This window comes from Artemia franciscana, unplaced genomic scaffold, assembly GCF_032884065.1.
Source record: "Artemia franciscana unplaced genomic scaffold, ASM3288406v1 PGA_scaffold_23, whole genome shotgun sequence".
Lineage (NCBI taxonomy): Eukaryota > Metazoa > Arthropoda > Branchiopoda > Anostraca > Artemiidae > Artemia > Artemia franciscana.
The window spans coordinates 940,731-962,439 of record NW_027062649.1 but is presented as its reverse complement, the minus strand read 5'-3'; the positions used below and the strand labels follow the sequence as shown (position 1 = coordinate 962,439).

General features: G+C 33.2%; 1 protein-coding gene across 1 annotated transcript in view; it reads right to left on the bottom strand.

The window, feature by feature from the left end:
- The window catches only part of LOC136041502 (procollagen-lysine,2-oxoglutarate 5-dioxygenase 2-like), a 48,312-nt gene that overhangs the window by 26,308 nt on the left and 295 nt on the right, over positions 1-21,709 (bottom strand). The window contains exons 2-4 of the mRNA XM_065726206.1: positions 13,184-13,272; positions 6,699-6,835; positions 827-993 (exon numbers count right to left, since the gene is read on the bottom strand). Of these exons, the coding sequence (XP_065582278.1) occupies positions 827-993; positions 6,699-6,835; positions 13,184-13,272 (393 nt within the window). The remainder of the gene's footprint in view (positions 1-826; positions 994-6,698; positions 6,836-13,183; positions 13,273-21,709) is intronic.

The window sequence follows — 21,709 nt, the reverse complement described above, 5'->3', positions numbered from 1 at the left end:
ACTCTTGCGAAAGAAAGAAGGGTTACGTAAGTTATAAGCAACGAGTTACCCATTCTCCACCACCTAGCGTATATCTCGCAACACTACTTGTCCCCCCTTGCGTGACAAACTATGTGCCACACGTAGGCAAACTCTTCCTACGCATCACATTTCTGCCATGCGAAACCCACGCCACATTGTGTGCACAATTTTTGCAAGTTGGTAACCTTTCAGGGTGTAAGATTCATTTCTGCAATGCGGAACACACACCACATTGTGTACACAATTTTTTCAAGTGGGCTAAAACTATTTGATAAACCTTAAAATTTGCCTAGCCCTTTCCTAGGGTACTCTTCTGTCATACGACATTCCTTCCACGGTGGCAAAAGATTTAGAAACATTCCAAGAAATATGTTTCTTTCGCTCTGAAATTCCTCTGTTTACCTTACATTACCTTCCTCGCAATTAACTCACTGATACCCTGAATTCACCCAAAAGGAAAATCTAATCTTTACATCACCTTACGTAACAACATACTCGAAAATTAGCCAATGTTGTTTATTAATTTTTTTTTTCAATTCAATTTTTCTTTTTAGTCAAAACCCAGCCAAAAATTAAAATATTCTAAAAATTACTTACAGGGTCAAAACCATATGAATAGTAAAATCAAAACCAAATTTGTACCTTTCACGCCCAAACCTATTTTCATAATTCGTGGAATTTTTGTCCGTATTTTCAGCTGCAGAAATTAGTAATTTCATATTTCTTGCTTCGTCCGCAAGCCTTAACCCCAACTTTGCAAGATTTTTTTTTTATTTTCAAACAAGCAATTAGTTTAAAAGTATACCTCCAGAATTTAAGAATCTTTTCCCTCTTAAAGGAGCAGCTGGGTACTGGTCAGCTAAGTTCTGGTCTGGCCAACAAAATCCTTCAGCTGAAAAAACGACTCTTGCTTGAAAGGTTTTGAACTGCTGTATTATCTTTTCAGGGCTGCCAGCAAATATTACATCATAGCTAAATAAATAGAATAGGAAAAATTAAGAAACTAAATTCAAAAATATAATTGAAATTAAATATAAATAAAGCTGTAAAAACTCCTGATATGAGAGAAATTCAGTTATCGCTTTTGAATTTTTTTTTCCAAATAGCATGAAAATTGACACATAAAACTATAAATAGACCAAGTTCAATAACCATAAGCTCCCAATTATTTTGCAAATAATCTCTCTCTCTCTCTCTCTCTACTCTCTCTCTACTCTCTCTCTACTCTCTCTCTACTCTTCTCTTCTCTTCTCTCCTCCGTCGCTCTCTCTCTTTGTTTCTCTTTAAAAGGCCGCAAAGTTCCTTATTCAAATACGGATTAGGCAATGGTGCCAATTAGGGGGGGTACTTAACCCCCCCCGCCCCAGGTGTCCACCTCATAGATTTTTTTGGCATTTTTCATTTTTTTCAACACCCTCCATTTGATATTTTCATTGGAAAAAAAAATCAAACAAAACCAACAAAATTGTCCCTTAGATTTTGAAAAAGGAATTTCCCCCTTCCCCCAACATTTTCACAAATTAGCATAATAAGAATTGGGCACCTTGTTATTAGGTATAGTTTAAAACTTGCAAGAGACCTTTAAACTTCAAAACCACTTGAATACTTGAAGTAATGAGAACAAATCCGTCAGAAGTCCCATGGTGACTAAGTAAAACTCCATAAACAAAAACTCTGAGCCTGCAAACCAACATGTGGTCCCAAAGTCAGATTATTTCATCCATTTTCAGAGGAAACATATTTAGCAGGGAAAATTGGAGCTGCCCGATCTGTTATTAGTTTATCAGTGGTCATAATATATTTATTCTTGATATTTTTCCCATCGTTTTTTTTTATATATAGTATCCTTTGGGGGTTGAACTGGATGTATAAAATGTTGAATAATAAGTGAAACTTACTAAATGTTCTAATCTCAGCGAGAAATAATTTTTCCAGAGTCGAGCAATTTTGGCGTGAAAATAATAGTAAAGAAAAGAATACTGAATCTGTTTATCTTCTGCGTTCACCTGATATGACGGTACTAAACTAATTTTTCGTGTGTAACATGAAATATTTATAGATTTTGTAGAACTCTTTCAAACTGTACAATATATAGATAGTATACTTTTGATTTTGCACTAAAAAAGCTGAGAATGTTTTTATACAAAATCACAACTTACAGTTTCCGTTTCTTGACGGGGTTTCCGAGCCCCCCCCCCCTCCACATACAACTGTGAAAGCTTCTATTTATTTACGATTTTCTAGCATTTTCCTACAATTTTAAAAAACTCACAGGTTTTGCGTAATCCCCCCATTTTACCTCCCCTCTCCGAGAAAAATCCTCCCCCTCTTCTGCATTTATCTCATTTGAAAGCTTTAATCTTCTTTTCTTCAGGCTACTTGATGTACATATAGATCTTAAAATCCTCTTTCAAGTTGTATTTTGTGAAGTAGAGCACACTTCCTGTAAAGCAAGACTATATATGGTGTATCAGAGCGGACAATCTGGCTAGACAGGAAAAAAATAATCCTTTCTCCCTGCGAGTGCAGATATTTCATAATTGCAGATAAGCACGTACGGTGTTTATCTAGGCGATTTTTTTTTCAGTGTACTTAGCACTGATTACAGCACTTTGAGAATTAGGTCTTAGAGCTTACATGAGTTACATCACGATCTAACTTTTTTATAAAATTTTCAACAGACTTGACAGAAGCTAAAGATTAATATATATATATATATATATATATATATATATATATATACTAGCTGTTGGGGTGGCGCTTCGCGCCACCCCAACACCTAGTTGGTGGGGGCGCTTCGCGCCCCCCCAAGCCCCCCCGCGCGCGTAAGTCGTTACGCGCCATATTAGTTACGCGCCATTGTAGTTGTGTCCCTATGTCCCACCTGTGAATATAGATAGATAGATATATATATATATATATATATATATATATACTAGCTGTTGGGGTGGCGCTTCGCGCCACCCCAACACCTAGTTGGTGGGGGCGCTTCGCGCCCCCCCCCTTGCCCCCCCGCGCGCGTAAGTCGTTACGCGCCATAATAGTTACGCGCCATTGTAGTTGTGTCCCTATGTCCCACCTGTGAATATAGATATATATATATATATATATATATATATATATATATATATATATATATATATATATATATATATATATATATATATGATTTTAACTACGTAAAACTTGCGAATATACAACATTCTTTGCTGTCCCATTGTCTTTGCATATAAATAGATTGTCAGGTTTACCGACTCTTGAACATGCAACATATAATGGTCCATGGGAAAACAATCTGTATTCAGATCTATACCTCATGATTCTAATGATTGCCCTTGAGCTTTGTTGATGGTGATTGCTAATCGACCATTCCCTGTCCCGGTGTCCCGGTCGTCATTTATATCCCCCTGTTTCCCCCGGTGTCCCCGTTGTAGTTGTGTCCCTGTGTCCCGGTCGTCATTTATATTCCCTGTGTCCCGGTCGTCATTTGTATCCCGGTGTCCCGGTCTGTATATACATTCGTTTTTTAGTTTTGTTTTTCTCCTTTATTTTTTTCCTTTTTTTTTCTTTTTTAGTTTATTTAGATTTTTAGATTTTTTAGTTTTTTTATTAGTTTTTAGTTTTTTTTTTCTTTTTAGTTTTTTTGTAGTTTTTACCTTCTTTTTAGTTTTGTTAGTTTTTTTTTTTTACTTATGTCCTGGTCGTCATTTATACTCCCTGTGTCCCGGTGCTTTGTTGATTGCTAATCGAACATTCCTTTTGTCCTGGTCGCTTTCTCTTTGAGTGTCGTCATTTATTTTTTTCTTTTTTAGTTCTTTTAGTTTTTACCTTTTTTAGTTTTTTTTAGTTTTTTAGATGAAAATTTTTTTTAGTTTTTTCCTTTTTTTCTTTTTAGTTTTTTATTGGTTTTTACCTTTATTTTAGCTTATTTTTCAGTTTTTTCCTTTTTTTTAGTTTTTTTTTTATTTTTTATTTTTTTTAGTTTTTTACCTTTTTTTTAGTTTTTTAGCTTTTTTACTTTTTTTATTAGTTTTTAGTTTTTTTTGTAGTTTTTGCCTTTTTTTAGTTTTTTCAGTTTTTTTTTTAGTTTTTTATTGGTTTTTACCTTTATTTTAGCTTATTTTTCAGTTTTTTCCTTTTTTTTAGTTTTTTTTAGTTTTTAGTTTTTTTAGATTTTTACCTTTTTTTAGTTTTTTTAGTTTTTTTAGTTTTTTAGCTTTTTTATTTTTTTTATTAGTTTTTAGTTTTTTTTGTAGTTTTTGCCCTTTTTTAGTTTTTTTAGTTTTTTAGCTTTTTTTTGTAGTTTTTGCCTTATTTTAGTTTTTTTAGTTTTTTAGCTTTTTTTATTAGTTTTTAGTTTTTTTTGTAGTTTTTGCCTTTTTTTTAGTTTTTTCAGTTTTTTTTTTTAGTTTTTTATTGGTTTTTACCTTTATTTTAGCTTATTTTTCAGTTTTTTCCTTTTTTTTAGTTTTTTTTAGTTTTTAGTTTTTTTAGTTTTTTACCTTTTTTTAGTTTTTTTAGTTTTTTAGCTTTTTTATTTTTTTATTAGTTTTTAGTTTTTTTTTGTAGTTTTTGCCTTTTTTTAGTTTTTTTAGTTTTTTATTTTTTTTATTAGTTTTTAGTTTTTTTTGTAGTTTTTGCCTTTTTTTAGTTTTTTCAGTTTTCAGTTTTGTCACCTGATCCAGTTTTTTCAGGTGACGTCACCTGATCCACAGATCCACACACAGACAACTTATTTTTATATATATAGATATATGTTTTTAACTACGTAAAACTTGCGAATATACAACATTCTTTGCTGTCCCATTGTCTGTGCATATAAATAGATTGTCAGGTTTACCGACTCTTGAACATGCAACATATAATGGTCCATGGGAAAACAATCCGTATTCAGATCTATACCTCATGATTCTAATGATTGCCCTTGAGCTTTGTTGATGGTGATTGCTAATCGACCATTCCCTGAGTCGCCATCGTCATTTATATATCCCCCTGTGCACCCCGGCGTCCCCTTTGTAGTTATGTCCCTGTGTCCCGGTCGTCATTTATACTCCCTGTGTCCCGGTCGTCATTTGTGTCCCGGTGTTCCAGTCTGTGATTTCTCTTTGAGTGTCCCGGGCGTCATTTATATTCCTTGTGTCCCGGTGTCCCGGTCGTCATTTATATCCCCCTGTGCCCCCCGGCGTCCCCATTGTAGTTGTGTCCCTGTGTCCCGGTCGTCATTTATATTCCCTGTGTCCCGGTCGTCATTTGTATCCCGGTGTCCCGGTCTGTATATACATTCGTTTTTTAGTTTTGTTTTTCTCCTTTATTTTTTTCCTTTTTTCTTTTTTTTCTTTTTTAGTTTATTTAGATTTTTAGATTTTTTAGTTTTTTTATTAGTTTTTAGTTTTTTTGTAGTTTTTACCATTTTTTTTAGTTTTTTTAGTTTTTTTTTTTACTTATGTCCTGGTCGTCATTTATACTCCCTGTGTCCCGGTCGTCATTTGTGTCTCGGTGCTTTGTTGATTGCTAATTTATATTATATTTATATTTATATTTTTTATATTTACTAATATTTTTTTAGTTTTCTTTTTCTCTTATTTTTCAGTTTTTTCCTTTTTTTAGTTTTTTCTTTTTTAGTTTTTAGTTTTTTTTTTGTTTTTTACCTTTTTTTAGTTTTTTTAGTTTTTTAGCTTTTTTAGTTTTTTTAGTAGTTTTTAGTTTTTTTTTTAGTTTTTGCCTTTTTTTAGTTTTTTCAGTTTTTTTTAGTTTTTAGTTTTTTACCTTTTTTTAGTTTTTTTTAGTTTTTTTTAGTTTTTTAGCTTTTTTAGTTTTTTTTCTTTTTAGTTTTTTTTGTAGTTTTTACCTTTTTTAGTTTTTTTTTCTTCTTTTGTATTAGTGTGAAATAATTCAGACGTCATATGCGGACAAACACGACGTCACTCGACAGACAGACAGACAGACATAACCCACAAACAACTTATTTTTATATATATTTATTCATATTTTTTTAGTTTTCTTTTTCTCTTTTATTTTTCAGGTTTTTCCTTTTTTTTAGTTTTTTTCTTTTTTAGTTTTTAGTTTTTTTTAGTTTTTTACCTTTTTTTAGTTTTTTTTAGTTTTTTTAGTTTTTTTAGTTTTTTTAGTTTTTTTATTTTTTTTGTAGTTTTTGCCTTTTTTTATTTTTTTCAGTTTTTTTTTAGTTATTAGATTTTTACCTTTTTTTTAGTTTTTTTTAGTTTTTTAGCTTTTTTAGTTTTTTTTTCTTTTTAGTTTTTTTTGTAGTTTTTACCTTTTTTAGTTTTTTTTCTTCTTTTGTATTAGTGTGAAATAATTCAGACGTCATATGCGAACAAACATGACGTCACCTGATCCATCCACAGATCCACACACAGACAACTTATTTTTATATATATAGATATATATATATATATATATATATATATATATATATATATATATATATATATATATATATATATATATATATATATATATATATATATTTATATTCGAGTTATCTCTTAATATAATATATAATCAGTCTACAACATCTGATCTTCTCAATTAATTTTTTTTCCTCCCATCCCCTCCCCTCTCTCCTCTTTCTCTCTCTCTCTCTCTTTGTTCTCTTTCTCTCCCTTGTTCTTTGTTTGAACATTTTTATACACTTTTAAAACAGAAGATCATCTTACCTGTCAGTAAAAGCCACAATCTTCTTTTTGTCACCTATATACTCCTCAAGGGCTTTCTTCAACAGATTAACTTTATGTCCACCTCCAACGGTTCTCTTGACATCACCTCCCTTCCAGACTTCACCCATGCCCAATACCTGAGAAAAAAAAATCTTGCAAAACTCATTTTTAACTACCTATTACATAAAAAAAACTAGTTTTTTTAACTGAAAGTAAGGAGCGACATTAAAACTTAAAACGAACAGAAATTACTCCGTATATGAAATGGGTTGTCCCCTCCGCAATCCCTCGCTCTTTACACTAAAGCTTTTAATTGTATTAAAAAGCAGAATTGTGGCAAAGAGTCAAACTTTAGCGTAAAGAGCGAGGGATTGCGGAGGGGACAACCCATTTCATATACGGAGTAATTTCTGTTCGTTTTAAGTTTTAATGTCGCTCCTTACTTTCGGTTAAAAAAACTAGTTTTTTTTATGTAATTTCTGAACGTTTTTGAATTAATGCATGTTTGATTTTGGCTCTCCAAACATAAATTATTAAAATGAAATTTGCATATTAATTCCTTTTTTGGCTAAATGGCTTTCTCTTAGTTTTGATCAGGCGATTTTGAGAAATAAGGGATGGGAAAGGAGGCCTAGTTGCCATGCAATTTTTCGGTTACATAAAAAGGCAACTATAAATTTTTATTTTTAACGAATTTTTCTATTAGTAAAAAATATACGTAACTTAAGAATTATCTTACGTAACAAATTTTTATATTCTTTAATTTTTATTATGTATATGAGAGGGTTTGTACCCTCGTTAATACCTCGTTCTTTACACTAAATCGCAAGTTTTGTCCCAATTCTTTAAGAATGACCCCTGAATCAGAAAGGCCGTAGAATGAATAGTTGAAATTACTAAAAATACTATAGCATAAAGAGCGAGGTATTTATCTCCTCCTAAATACCTCGCTCTTTATGCTAGAGTATTTTTAGAACCCCTCACATGCGTAATAATCTCTGTTCGTTTTAAGTTTCAATGCTACTCTTTACTTTCAATTGAAAAAAAATTTTCCATGTTTATTTTTTCATTGTTTTTTTATAGTAATTTTAGAAAATCCTGCGCCCTTTTCATTGAATTTCTGTTCCCCCATGACACATTTCTCCATGGAAAGATCCTCCCACATAGCCCACTCCCCTCAACCCCACCCCCAAAACCAAAAAAAATCCCCTGAAACCGACTGTACACTTCCCAATAACCATTATTATATGTAAACACTGGTAAATTGCAGCCCCACCCCCAGGGACTTTGGGGGAGTAAGTCATTCCCAAAGACATAGTTATTATGGTTTTTGACTATGCGGAACAAAATGGCTATCTCAAAATTTCGATCTGTTGACTTTGGAGAAAAAATGAGCGTGGGAGGGGGCCTAGGTGCCCTCCAATTTTTTTGGTCACTTAAAAAGGGCACTAGAACTTTTCATTTCCGTTAGAATGAGCCCTCTTGCGACATTCTAGGACCACTTGGTCGATACGATGACCCCTGGGGAAAAAAAAAAAAAAAAAAAAAAAACAAATAAACACGCACCCGTGATTTGTCTTCTGGCAAAAAATTCAAAATTCCACATTTTTGTAGATAGGAGCTTGAAACTTCTACAGTAGGGTTCTCTGATACGCTGAATCTGATTGTGTCATTTTCGTTAAGATCCTACGACTTTTAGGGGCTGTTTCCCCCTATTTTCCTAAATAAGGCAAATTTTCTCAGGCTCGTAACTTTTGATGGGTAAGACTAAACTTGATGAAACTTATATATTTAAAATCAGCATTAAAATGCGATTCTTTTGATGTAGCTATTGATATCAAAATTCAATTTTTTAGAGTTTTGGTTACTATTGAGCCGGATCGCTCCTTACTACAGTTCGTTACCACGAACTGTTTGATATACGACTCTTGTGATATTCACAAGAAGGTACCAAGTTCCTCTTCATACGCAGCATTTGTTTTAATCATAGAATGAGCGAAGCCTTCTCAACAAGATAAGATGACCTTACTAAATTGTCATTTCGCCGCCGAGTCACTTTTGAGCTCAACAAACTTTGAAAAACCGTAGGAATTGATCACCCAAATCTCAACATTTAATAAATAATATTTGATAAGTGCCAAATCCACTATTCCTGAACATAAACTAGTTTTCCTGATATTTCTCAAGAAATTAACGCTCGTAATACACGGACGTTAACGCGAAATACAAATCGTTAACTTCGTAACGCAATTTTTCGGCGAGGTATAAATACACCAATGTTAGCGTGAAACACAAGTCTTCTAATTCTTGATAACCTTAATTTTCGGGGAGAGCCCCGAGACCCCAAGCTTCTTTAGAAAAAATCGGGGAAACTCTGGAAAAATTTGGGGATATTTAGTGTCACATATTACACGTTCAAATACACATTAAATAAATAAACAAATGTCAAAGCGAAATACGGATCACTAAATTTTGTTAGTATCAATTTTCTGATTGATCACTGCGAACCTAACTTTTTTATGAAAAATAGGTGAAAAACAGGTAAGGTAAATACACGAATGTTAAAAGCGAAATACAAATCGCTATTTTTGTTAACTTAAGTTTTCGGAGAGATAATCAAGAACCCAATTTCTTCTCTTGAGGGCATTGGGGAAACCCCGTAAAATTACGAGATATTGCAAGGTTTGCTGTAAGACATAGTTTTCTTTGGGGCCTACCCCCCACCACCCCCTCAAGCTAAAGCCATGAATGATCAAATCATTTTATTACATCACTACAGCTAATGCTAAAATGATATTACGTTATCAGCACTTTTACCCGACTCAAACAGTTCGTGGTAATGAACTGTAAGTAAGGAGCGACCTGGCTCAATAGTAACCAAAAACCTAAAAAACGGAATTTTGATACCAAAAGATAAATAAAAAGAATCAGATTTTTATGCTGGTTTGAAATATATAAGTTTTACCACGTTTAGTTATGCTCATCATATGTTACGAGCCTGAGAAAATTTCCCTTATTTTCCGAAAAGGGGAATCAACCCTTCAAAGTCATAGAACCTTAATAAAAACCACACCATCAGATTCAGCACATGAGAGCATCCTACTGTAGAGGTTGCGAGATCCTATCTACAAAAATGTGGAATTTTGTATTTTTGCCAGAAGAAAGATCACGGATTCGTGTTTATTCGTTGTTTTTTTTTCGAGGGGTGATTGTATCGACCCGGTGGTCCTAGAATATCGTGAAAGGTCTCATTCAAACGGAAATTAAAAGTTCTAGTGCTATTCTTAAGTACAAAAAAATTGAGGGCAACTAGGCCCCCTGCCACGCTCATTTTTTTCCAAAGTCACCGGATCAAAATTTTGAGATAGCCATTTTGTTCAGCATAATCAAAAAATCTAAAAACTATGTCTTTAATGATGAATTAATCCACCACGGTCCCCGGGGGAAGGGCTATAAATTATGAACTTGGCCCATTGTCTACATATAATATTGGTTATTGGGAAGCATACAGACGTTTTCAGGTTTGTTTTTTCTGCTGAGGCCAGTAGGTTACGAGGGACGACCTTTTCATGGAGGAACTTTTGATGGGGGAAGAGAACTTCCATGAAGGGGGCACTGTATCTCCCAGCATTATGCAAAAATGATCAGAAATTGAATTTAAAAAATTCAAGTTTTTTCAACTGAAAGTAAGGAGCAACATTAAAACTTAAAACAAAAAGAAATTATTACGTATAAGAGGGGTTCACTCCCTCTTTAATACCCCGCTCTTTACGCTATTTTGTTTTACTTTCAAAAGAGCTATTTATTCTAATTAAACGGTTTTTATGATTCAGGGGTCATTCTTAAAGAATTGGAACAAAATTCGAACTTTGGCGTAAAGAGTTAGGCATTAACGAGGGATCAAACCCCCTCGTATACGCAATAATTTCTGTTCGTTTTATGTTTTAATATTGCTCCTTACTTTCAGTTGAAAAAACCTGTTTTTTTTATTTAATCTAATACAGGGATGTTTGATTTTCCGCATGATTAGAAAATAGTTTTAAAAAGATAAAAAAAACTTTTGTGCGTTGTTGTGAAGATACAGCACCCCATTTACGCTGGAACTAACCCCAAATACAGAAAAAAAATCTGGAGACAAATTTCCTGCAGAGTATTGAGTTTTGACAAGGAGAGAAGTTTTGAAGACACAATTCCCCGAAAAATTTTTCAAAGAATATAATATCTGCTTTTGAACCTAGGAGAAGAATTATTACATTTTTAAGGAATAACAAGCAGCAAAATTTATATACGAATACCTTAAGGCTTAAAAAACAATGAAGACCTGAAAACACAACTAATCTTTTTTCGCCCGAATATCCCTAAGAAGTTGGTCATTTAAAAAGGTCAATTATATTTGACACTTTAACAATGGTCAAACTGTTTTAACCAATCCATACGCACTTTCAAATCTGTATTAACAAAACATCAAAAATTTAAATTTTTTCAGCACTAAAATTGATCAGAATACTCAAAAATGTGTTTGATTTTCTTTCAAACTCAACAAATATACATTTGCGTTGATTTTAAAGATGCTACTTTCCAGTGAACATTAACAAATTGCAATCGACTAGCACATTCTAACTAGCAAAATAACCATAAGAGAAGAAATGTCTAGTTTTTAAGCATACGTGACTGTTGATGTGATAGTAATTTTAATTCGTCTAATTAATTATTAAATTAACTATAGACATCATATTTTTAAATCTTCAGGGTTAAAGTTTCTTAGGAAATTCCAACAAAATAATTTGAAAATTATATTGTTCTGCCAAACTTATCTACTGTTTCATCATATAAGTTATTATTATTGTAATGAACTAATGTATTAGCTTATTTATTAAATAAATGTAGAATTGTCCAAAGCAATTTGCTTTCATTATGCGTGATGACATTTTACCTGAATTTTTACCGTGATATCAAAATTACCTTCTAATATGGTTATTTTTAGCACAGCAGATTTCTCTGATAGGAATTCCTGGTGTCGACTCAAGCTGAGACTTCGATTCGAATTCGAGCCAAATTCGGGACAAGTTCAACAAAGCATGAGTCAAAGAAGCATTCCTTAGACTAATTTACTACGAACAAAAATAAAAACTACTATGATAGGCAGCAACCTATGAGAAGAGACACTAGAATTAATCCCAAGGCGAACCCAAATTCAAGCTAAAAATAATCGAAGTCGAAATCCGGGATCATCTCTTGATTCCTCGAGAATAGACGAGGCTCCTCTAGACCAACCCGAATTGAATTTTCCTGAATTAAAAATATAGCTTTTCAGGGTTGACATTCCCTCAAAATGATACACCAGTTATGCATTATTAAGCAACATTGAAAATTAGGTTTGGGACGGGTGTGATACCAATTTTCTGTTGCTATATTATATGTCCTTTAAGTTTTTCCTTGATACGTTATTCTATATTCATTTGATTGTTTTTTGATTTTACTCAATGTTAAATTGCTTGACATACATTTTTAATTTTTTTTTGACGTAAAATCCGAATTTGCGTTACGCCAGTGTTAGCAATCTTTAAACCAACTTTTATCGTATCTTCGGGACGAGAAATTTGTGAATATTTTTCTGCGAATATTTCAGTTTTCAAATTAATGCTCAGTTCTATATTCCCTTGTTGTTCATGATCAGTGGCATCAATTGAGGGAGGGGAAGGGAAGGCATGTCCCCCCTATAATTTTGCTTCCCCTCCCTCTACATTTTGGAAAAATTCCTTTTTAGAGTATTTTCATAGTAAATACCTTTTTTGGTATTATCATCAGGGAAACTGAAAAAAAGATGAATTTGTCCCCCTCCATACATTTAGAAAAAACTAAATTTTTACCCGTCTACATTTTCTTGAATTGACGTCACTGCTTAATGATATCTGAATGTCATGAGAAGTAATAAAAAAAACAAAAAATCACCGACGCCATCTTTCTAAATAATAGCAAAATGATGCCGAATAGGTACCAAATACTGCTTCCTATCAAGTCACATTTCTTACTTAAAAACTTTACAGGCATAAACTTTTAAAAATAAAAAAGTGCTCATTAAGTGGTCGCTTGGAGTCTTACAATTTTTTCTAACTGACAACACAAATATCTGACAGGAAATTAAGATGAAAACAAGAAAAGAAGAATCTAACGTAAATTATATTTTATAAAAAAAAACTAAATAAGATTTAATTTGGAAACATGAACTTCGCCTTCTAAAAAAAAAACATTAAAAGCACGTAGAACGTTGAAATAGCTTAGGTTAACTTGGATACCATGAAAAATATCAATGAAGTAAGTTTCATAATTTTCCCTTGCATTTATGGGTTCCTAGACAAAAAAAAAATGTTAGATCAAAAGCAAAGGAAAACATGAGAAAGAAGTTTTTCTTTAAAAAACAAATGAGAAAGATAAACAACTCAGTATTGTGAAAATTAAAAAATCAAATTATAAAACAAGACTACCTTGACGGGTATAGTATAAAGTTTGGCAGAGCGCATAAACCGGTTGTAGCCATCGGTTTCATTGGTGGCAACGGTAACTACCAAGAAATCTGAAAAAGAAAATTTGCAAATTTATTTCTGCAGCCGAAGAAAACATTCAAATATATGCATAAAAGGCATGTTTTTATTATTTCGACTGAATATCTCAGATTTGAAATCCACACCTGACTTAGGCCAAAGTTTAGACACTAAATAGCCCATTTTCAAAATAAAACGCATTTCCTAAATTCTAGCAACAATAAGGTTACTTCATTAAATATTCTGAGCAATTCTTACGCAACTCAGTGTTGCCAAAAGCCTGGTATAAGATAGCGCAACCATAACAGCGAAAAACCCAAGGCACCGAAAGCCAAGACTAAACGCTAAATGCCAAAACCAAGTGCCGAGGCCCAAATTTATTAAATCCTCCTCCAGGACCCTTTTTCAGAAGACACAAACAAAGATAAACATGTTCAACCTCATTTCTGAATGCTCTTTCCTGCAGAGATGTAAACAGTACGATCATTTCCTATCTCAACCTCAATCATTAGACAAAGCTGGACCGAGATGCAACTACTCTGGAGTACATAAAACCAGTAGAGACATAAGCGATATTATAGATTTTGTTATGAGTAGGCATACGTGCGGTATCGATATTCATAGCCTGGGGAACAGGAAAAGAAATAAGACAAATCGAGCGTCTAGGGCAGTGGTCGGCAAAGTGCGGCTCCAGAGCCGCATGTGGTTCTTTGGTCCTTTAAATGTGGCTCTGGCAGAAATATCTACGAAAGCCACAATAATATGTTCATGAAAAAACTTGGTAAGGAAAAAATTGCATCTTATTTGATGAATTAAAATTCTTCGATAAATCGAGAACATTTATAATTTTATGTTTCGGTTAAAAGATTTTGAAGACAAAGCCGATATTTTGAAAAGAATTAGAGTTGCCATTTTCTTTCAAAACCATTAAAGATAAGACAATTATAATTTGTTCGAATATAAACACGCAGCATATGAAAGACTTTACCAAGTCCAGTGATGGCGCAGCGGGTTTGACCTTAGCTTTGTAATACGGGACCCAGAGATCGAACCATGCTGCAGGAATGCACTGCAGGACCGACGCAGGGACCTTAGTAGTCAAAAAGCGTCGTTAATCCGATACAACAAAAAAAAAAAGACTTTACCAATAGCAGTTGACAATTCTTGAAACAAAAATTATACTGCACAAGTTTAACTTTTTGTAAGTTTTCTGTCTCGTTTAGAACATAAAGAAGAACTTTCAGGATAATTACCACCCAAAAGTCAGAAACGTGAATAAATATCATATTCCCTTGATAAAATTGCGTTTATTACAAGAGATGGGGTCGAAAGTATGACCGGCATAAGAAAAAGGGTTTGTTGCTATTTTGAAAGAAAAAATTTATGACGAGATACCTGTTTACCATTGTGTTATTCGTTGGTTGCTTAGAACATTCAACTTTTATAGGAAACAACATCCCAATCAAAATTAAAGAAAGACCTGAAGCAATAATAATGGTCTGGGTAGTATAGGTTCTGATCTACTGGCTTTCTGCCTTTGGCTGCATGTGCAATGCATGATTGTGGCCAAATCATCTTATGCTTCCTGTGTTTTTTCTGCATATACCCATTTAGAGCTGGGTCAACTCTGGCCCCAAAAAAAATCTTTAATACACATTTAGACTTATGTCTTTCGCATGCTTTCCAACCCCTCTTTCCGCACAGGTGGCTTTAGAGGAGGAGGGTTGAGGGGATATTTGCCCTGAACTCAGAAATTTTTGGGGCACAAATCTGAATTAAATAATCTAACATTTAAATATTTTTGTAGTTTTTGGCATTTTATCTTTATTAAAATAAAGAAGAAATCTCAGTTGACAGTAGGTTACTCACTTACTATAATACCTTTTTTGTTACTTTTTATTTATACTATAAATAAAATTCCCAGAAAAGGCGCAAATATTCGCAGAAGAAATTTGTAAACCTACGGAATTAGTCGTTACAATCATCAATTCCATTTTAGCAAAGCTATTAATCGTCGCCTATTCAAAGAATTTTTTATTTTAAATGGGGAGTGAGTATGCTGATCTTCTATTTCACAACAATGTACGTTGGTTACAATAGGGGACGTTTCAAAACGTTTCACGTCGCTTTTTCCAGAAATTAATGCATTTCTCCTCTAGAAGGGTGTTCAATATCCAGAGCTAATCGACCGTCAGTGGGTCTAAAACTTTTATGTCATGGTAGACGTTACACCTCATCTAAATCAGCTTAATCGTAAACTACAGGGGAAAACAAACTTATTTTTTTCTATAATAGATGAAGTAATCACGTTCGACAAAAAATATTCATTTTTACTCAGGATATTAATTGGGTAAAATTGTTTCGCTTTCCAAGCCTGCTGAAGCATCGCCAAGAAAATAATTCCTCTATTGATAAACACAATTTTAAAACAATAATTTTAAATATGAAGAAACCATTTCTCAGCAGGTTTCAGGACTTCAAAACCAGCAGAGCAGCTTTAGCATTTGTCAAAAATTCTCTTAATGTTCCAATAACCGAGTTGAAATTGTCTCCTTTTAAAATAGACATTGGTCACTATGAAATTCAGTTGCTGGATTTAAAAAAAACCGGGAGATCTGGCACTCTAAATTCGAACGTCTCAGTGTTGAATTGGAATAAAAATGTGATCTTAGTACACAATACAATTGGTCTGCTTCGAATGATCTAGAGAAGGAAGACATGAGCAATTCCAAGGCTTGGAATAGCATTCCTGAGTTACAATCAGCTGAAATATCTTTCGTTTGCCGCTCTTTCCCTTTTCGGTTGTGCATATATTTACAAACAATCTTTTTCAAACATGAATATTATCAAGACTAAAATGAGAAGTGGTCTTATTGATGAGAACTAGAAATCATGCCAAAAATTAAAAGCAGCCAGGTACAAACCTGACTGATTTAAACTTTACAAGGAGATAACCGCATATTGCTGGCATTAACAAATATTTGTTTAGTATGATATTTAGTTTTATTTACTTATTTAGTTACTTTATTTACTTATTTAGTTATAATTTACTTATTTAATGCAAAACTAGTATGCTAAACAAGCAAATTTGGCTCTAAAAATTGTTGTAATGTTCATATTTGGCTCTTTGGCTAATAAGTTTGCTGACCACTTTTCTAGGTGATAAGGAAGAGTGCAATACGTTGAAGAGATAAAAAAAAAGAAAAAGGAAAATAATTGGTATGGCTGTAATAATGCAAAAGGTGGGCTATAATAATGCAAAAGGTAAAGACAACATTGGTTTGAGAATGTAAAAAAAAACAAAAAAACAACAAAGAATGAATCTATAAGGATGATCAAAGTAAAAATAAGTTTTAAATGAACAATTGATTAAGAGATTTTTGTGCTTCAGATTGATTTTTCAGTTCCATAGTTTCATCAATTTTTTCTCAAAGATAAATGATGCGATCAGCATGAATGCAGACTCGCAGCTAAATTAAATTTAGTCACTTCCTTTTTTCACACATGTTATTTGTTTGAATATTTGTGAATATGAATATTTGTTTGATTTTTATTGTCTTTACAAATTGTCTGTTAGCTTTTAAAAATTCTGCCTCTGCTGAGAAAAGTAGATAATCAAATATTTAAACTATTAAAATTAATTACTATTTTATTTTCTTGGTTGGTGTTTCTGTTGACTTCACGATTCTTAAATTTCACTTCTTACTATGCACGAGTGCGCAAAAATATCGAATAAATTGTTCAAGGAGAAGTCTTGAACTTCCCAATTCAGGCCCTTGCACTCAATCCAAATTCGATGGATTAGTCCTTGTTCCCAACAAGAATTTCTGCAATGTTGCTGTAATTTCTGTATTTTCTGTAGGTTGCCCCTTTATGGTAAAATATTTTGTGGTAAATTTCAAATGGTCCTGCCACTTCGTGGATCCCTCTCCCGCTATTTATGAAATCCCGGTGGATTGAATTAGCTAAAATTTAATGCAAACCCCCTTTTAGTAATCCTAGATAGTCCACTCAGTTAAGTCATAAGTCATGCCTGTGAGATGGGAGGGTAGCGAACCACTTCGTCGGTTTACCCCCTTTCTTTCTGCTTTTGCAATCAAATAATACAAGTTCGCACCATTTATCAAAGTTGATCGAGCTACTGAGAAACACACACTGGATCGTTTAAACAGAGAAAATGGGAGGAGCTTTTATACGCGCCGACACTTGCAGTAGACAGATATTTTTTAGGATGATCGTACTGTTTAAATTTCCCCACGGTGATGCTCTTTAGAAAAGTTGCAAAAATAACGCTTTACTTTATGTCTCTCGCGTTCTTTTTTGATATTTTGTTGTGAATCGCTTTAGACGATGATACTGAAATAAAAATAACGGCATATTCAACATTTGCATTTCGGACGAAAAGTGAAAATTAAACTTTATTACAAGGTAGGCTAATCATTTCTCTAATACTTTTTTTATAGTGAATGTTGTATTGTTTACTTGGATGCCATTAATTATGGAAATCTTTCTATTCTCGAGATATATCTTCTTTTCCTTTTCGGGCTTAAAAAATAAGGTTGTATATTAATTTGCGGTCGTTGAAAAATGATTATGATCGTTCAATAATTTATTATTACGAAGCTCCAGATGAGATGCTAAAAATCATGAATATTATTTTTAGTAAACGGGGAGCATCTAGTCATTTCAGGATGAGTTTAAATTAAAACTCGGTAGTGGAAAAGAGATTGAGCAATTATAGAGGCGTTAGCTTGGCTTCAGTAGGACAAACTTGCTTAGCATGAAGATACTATTACGGAAAAAAAACTGTCTTATGTCCTTGTTGCTTGAAGAAGACCAAGTTCCTTACATTAGAAATAAATGAAAACAAGGAGATGAACTTTTCCACCAAGGAAATTAACCAAAAGAATAGCTTCATTGGCCAATGCAGCACTATTAGTCAGAGAGATGGATGCATTGACAATGTAAAAAGTAGAATACATCAGTCCTATTGTTTTTAGCCGTTGAAAAAAGCAGAGAGGAAGAGGAAGATAAGTCTTAGAACCTTAGAACCTTACTCTTAGAGGAAGATAAGTCTTAGGTATCCAGGATGCCTTGCCCCTTTTCTACAATATATTTTTAATAGCCAAAAAGCCTGTTGCACGACAGGTATAAAATGCGAAAAACGGTAAAAATCAATAGATAATGTTCTTTTGAAAATATTGGATAATATTGGAAAATATTAGGACAACAGAAGCCGTCGTATTTTCAGTATTCAAGTATGGCTCTGAAATGTGGCCGCCTCGAAAGATTGTTGAAAATATGCTGATTTTTTTTTCCGGAGGAATTGCCTTCAGTTTCAGGAGCCCGTCTGAATTACCATATCAGCTGGTAAGCTTTACGAAATACATGGTCCCGCTTTCTAGGACTATAACTGAACAAAGATTAAGGATGAAAAGTAGCTAAGAATCGTAGTTTTGGCAATCCAACTGGTGGCAAACAAAAAGCCGGACGTCCTCGAGTAAGATGAAAAGAGGCCATAAGAAAATACTTAAATGAAGAACTTACATCATGGAAAGGTGGAAAGGCGAAAAAAGTGGAGCTGTTGACAGAATGGAATGAAGAAGGAGCTTTGCAGCTGTGATGATCAACCAATATTATTTGAAAAAAGTCTTGACGATAATTTAGAACCATTTCAAATTGTCATCAGACAAATTTTGCGCCACTGTTCAACTAATAGTACGCTCTTTTTGGGTTATCAGGCATTTTTTTAAACCGAAATTCACGTTAGTATAAGAAACTATCTCCTTCCCAGTAATCAAAAGATAGAAGCCTCCCTAGATTCTCTCATCGCCCTCGTTTTTGAAAAGTAGGGTATTTTCACAGAAACATTCCTTTTATGGTATTTTTATTTTGAAAAAAAAGCTGAAAAATGACAAATACTCCCCACACATATATTTTGAAAAATACACTTTTCCCCAGCCCTAATTATCGTTAATTGATGCTGCAGCTCGCTTACCTCCCCCTTTTACCTTAAATACTCTGCTAGCCGTCTTCCGACTGGCAGAAAAAAATTGATAATGGTTTGCATTGACTATAAAATTCTTGATGTAACATACTGGCAGGAGAGTTTAATCATAATTTTGTCCTAAATGCCAAGTTGAGAATTTTCTCAGATGCTGGGGCTCATTTCTTTGAGCCCTCTGAAATCCGATGTAAGTAATTTTGATAGAGGCGATAGATGCCAATTTCATTTACCCTGCATCCAGTAAACTTGTAGGAACTGATATTTCTAATTGTTGGCATTCAAAACGTAATACCAACTATTGAATTGCGTTCAAAAGCACTTACCGAAACATATAGCCATTAGTTATTCGCTTACTGTGATTCGGAACCCAATAAGCTGCAGTTCATCCTTTACAGATAGAAAAATCTTAGGTACTTCCTCGTTAGCTAGTAGGCTACACACTCGATAATTTGGGTCGCGAAAATCAGACAATAGCCGGTTTTTACGGTCTGCCTACCAGACAATTAGCTTAGGCTCAGTTGAAATCTACATTTTAGGTATATTTTTATTCAATATTTAATATACAAAAGATGGTATTTTGACGAGCTAGGTTATATAGTTAATATAATGTGTTCTGGGAGGCTCCCCTTCTGCAGTTTTTTGTTGTCCTTTGCATAATTTTGTTACTAAAATATTATATTTTCTTCATATTTAGGTATGATTAACCTACTTATGTATTATACGAGAAACACTTGAGAATTTGGATCGCGAACATTAGACATTACCCGTTTTTCACGGCGTTAATACCAGACAATTAGCTTCGGCTCGCTGGGAAAATACATTGCAGCAATATTTTGATTAAGTATTTAGTTGGTGTTTTAGTTAGGTTACACTATGAGCACTTCTTATGCGCCTTTCCATAGTTTTTGTTGTAGTTTTAACAATTTTTTTAATAGAGTATTGTGTTTTCATCATGTTTTATTTTATTCCATTACCATTAACCAAACTTCACTTCTCGAGTGTTTCTCGTTTAATACATAAGTACCATTTTCAATACAAATATCCCTAAGATTTTTATCCATTTTTTATAAGAAATACCTTTGATATTCAGACCGCGTTAAATGGAGTATAATAATTACTCTTATTAAATATATTATTGCAATTAATCGCATTAAGCACTGTTGAATATCGTGTTAAATAGGATATATTCTTTGGAGAAAATACTTAAAATTCTATTTCTTTAAAAAAAAAAAAAAAACATAAAAGGAGTTTACATATCATTCTATTGTAATACAGAAAACTGATAGTAAAAAAGAAATATACCACTGACTCCTCAGCTAATGTTTTCCAAGGATATTAATTGCTACCATCACAATTAAGTCCTAGTCTTTCCCTACTCCTTCGGTTTAGCCATAGGCTATATCAAAGTGCACGGTAAAGTTGTATTGTATGACTACTTCTAAAGGAGACAAATTAAAAGTGGCTCCAAAAAGATTTCTTGTACTCTTTCTAAGTATCCTAGTCGAATTTCTAACAATGCACCCCCCTACAGATGATCTCAGATATATCCCTAGAGTACGGGCCTATACAAACTAAAAGAACAGACTAAAACAATGAAATTTATGCTTTATTGAATGCAATATGTTTCTCTTAATCGAAGTGTTGTTTTCTTCCATTGTTTTCCCCCTTTTTAAATCATTCAAATAACATCCTTATCTAACAATCCTATTGCAATCACACATTTCGAATACTTTTCACAGGTTTAAAAATCTAAGCAGCCAGTTAACAAGGAGGACTTACGACGTATCACGAGAAGAAAACAACGAAAAATATTTATTAACTTAGAACAAATATGTTTAGAGCTATACACCTATCTGGGATCATCAGAGGGTAGGGAGCATTGTCAGAAAATCAAATAAGATATTTGGGAAGAAAATGAAGTAAGAATCTAATGGTACTACTTTCGTTTTGTTACATGTTTAGTGTAGATGTGGTCTTGCATGTGTGGTCTTGTGTATTTTTCAAAATGTAGGGGTTACAACTGCCCCCAGTTCGTACTGCTGGGCTGCATAGATAAGTCTGCTGATTTTTTTTTTTGATTTTTTTTTCTTTTCTTTTTTTTTTATTGGCATTATGAACCAAATGTTGATGAAAAGCCATCGAAAAGTAATGATGGCCAAAAAGCAAGAATGAAAAGCTATATTCAGACATTAGAGGGTAAAGGACGGGGATATAATGCCGTATCGAGGGAGTACCCCCATTTTTGTCCGACTCATGAATCGTAACATAAATACATAATAAACAAATTGTGCATTTTTGAAAGTCTTTTTGTAAAGTCTCTGCCAAAAGGCAAATAACCCGCCCCAAACAAAATCTTGAATACGCCATCGTAACACGTAACATCTTAACACAACCGTAACATAAATACATAAAAAAATGTGCATTTTTGAAAGTTTCTTTTGTAAAAGCTCTACCAAAAACAA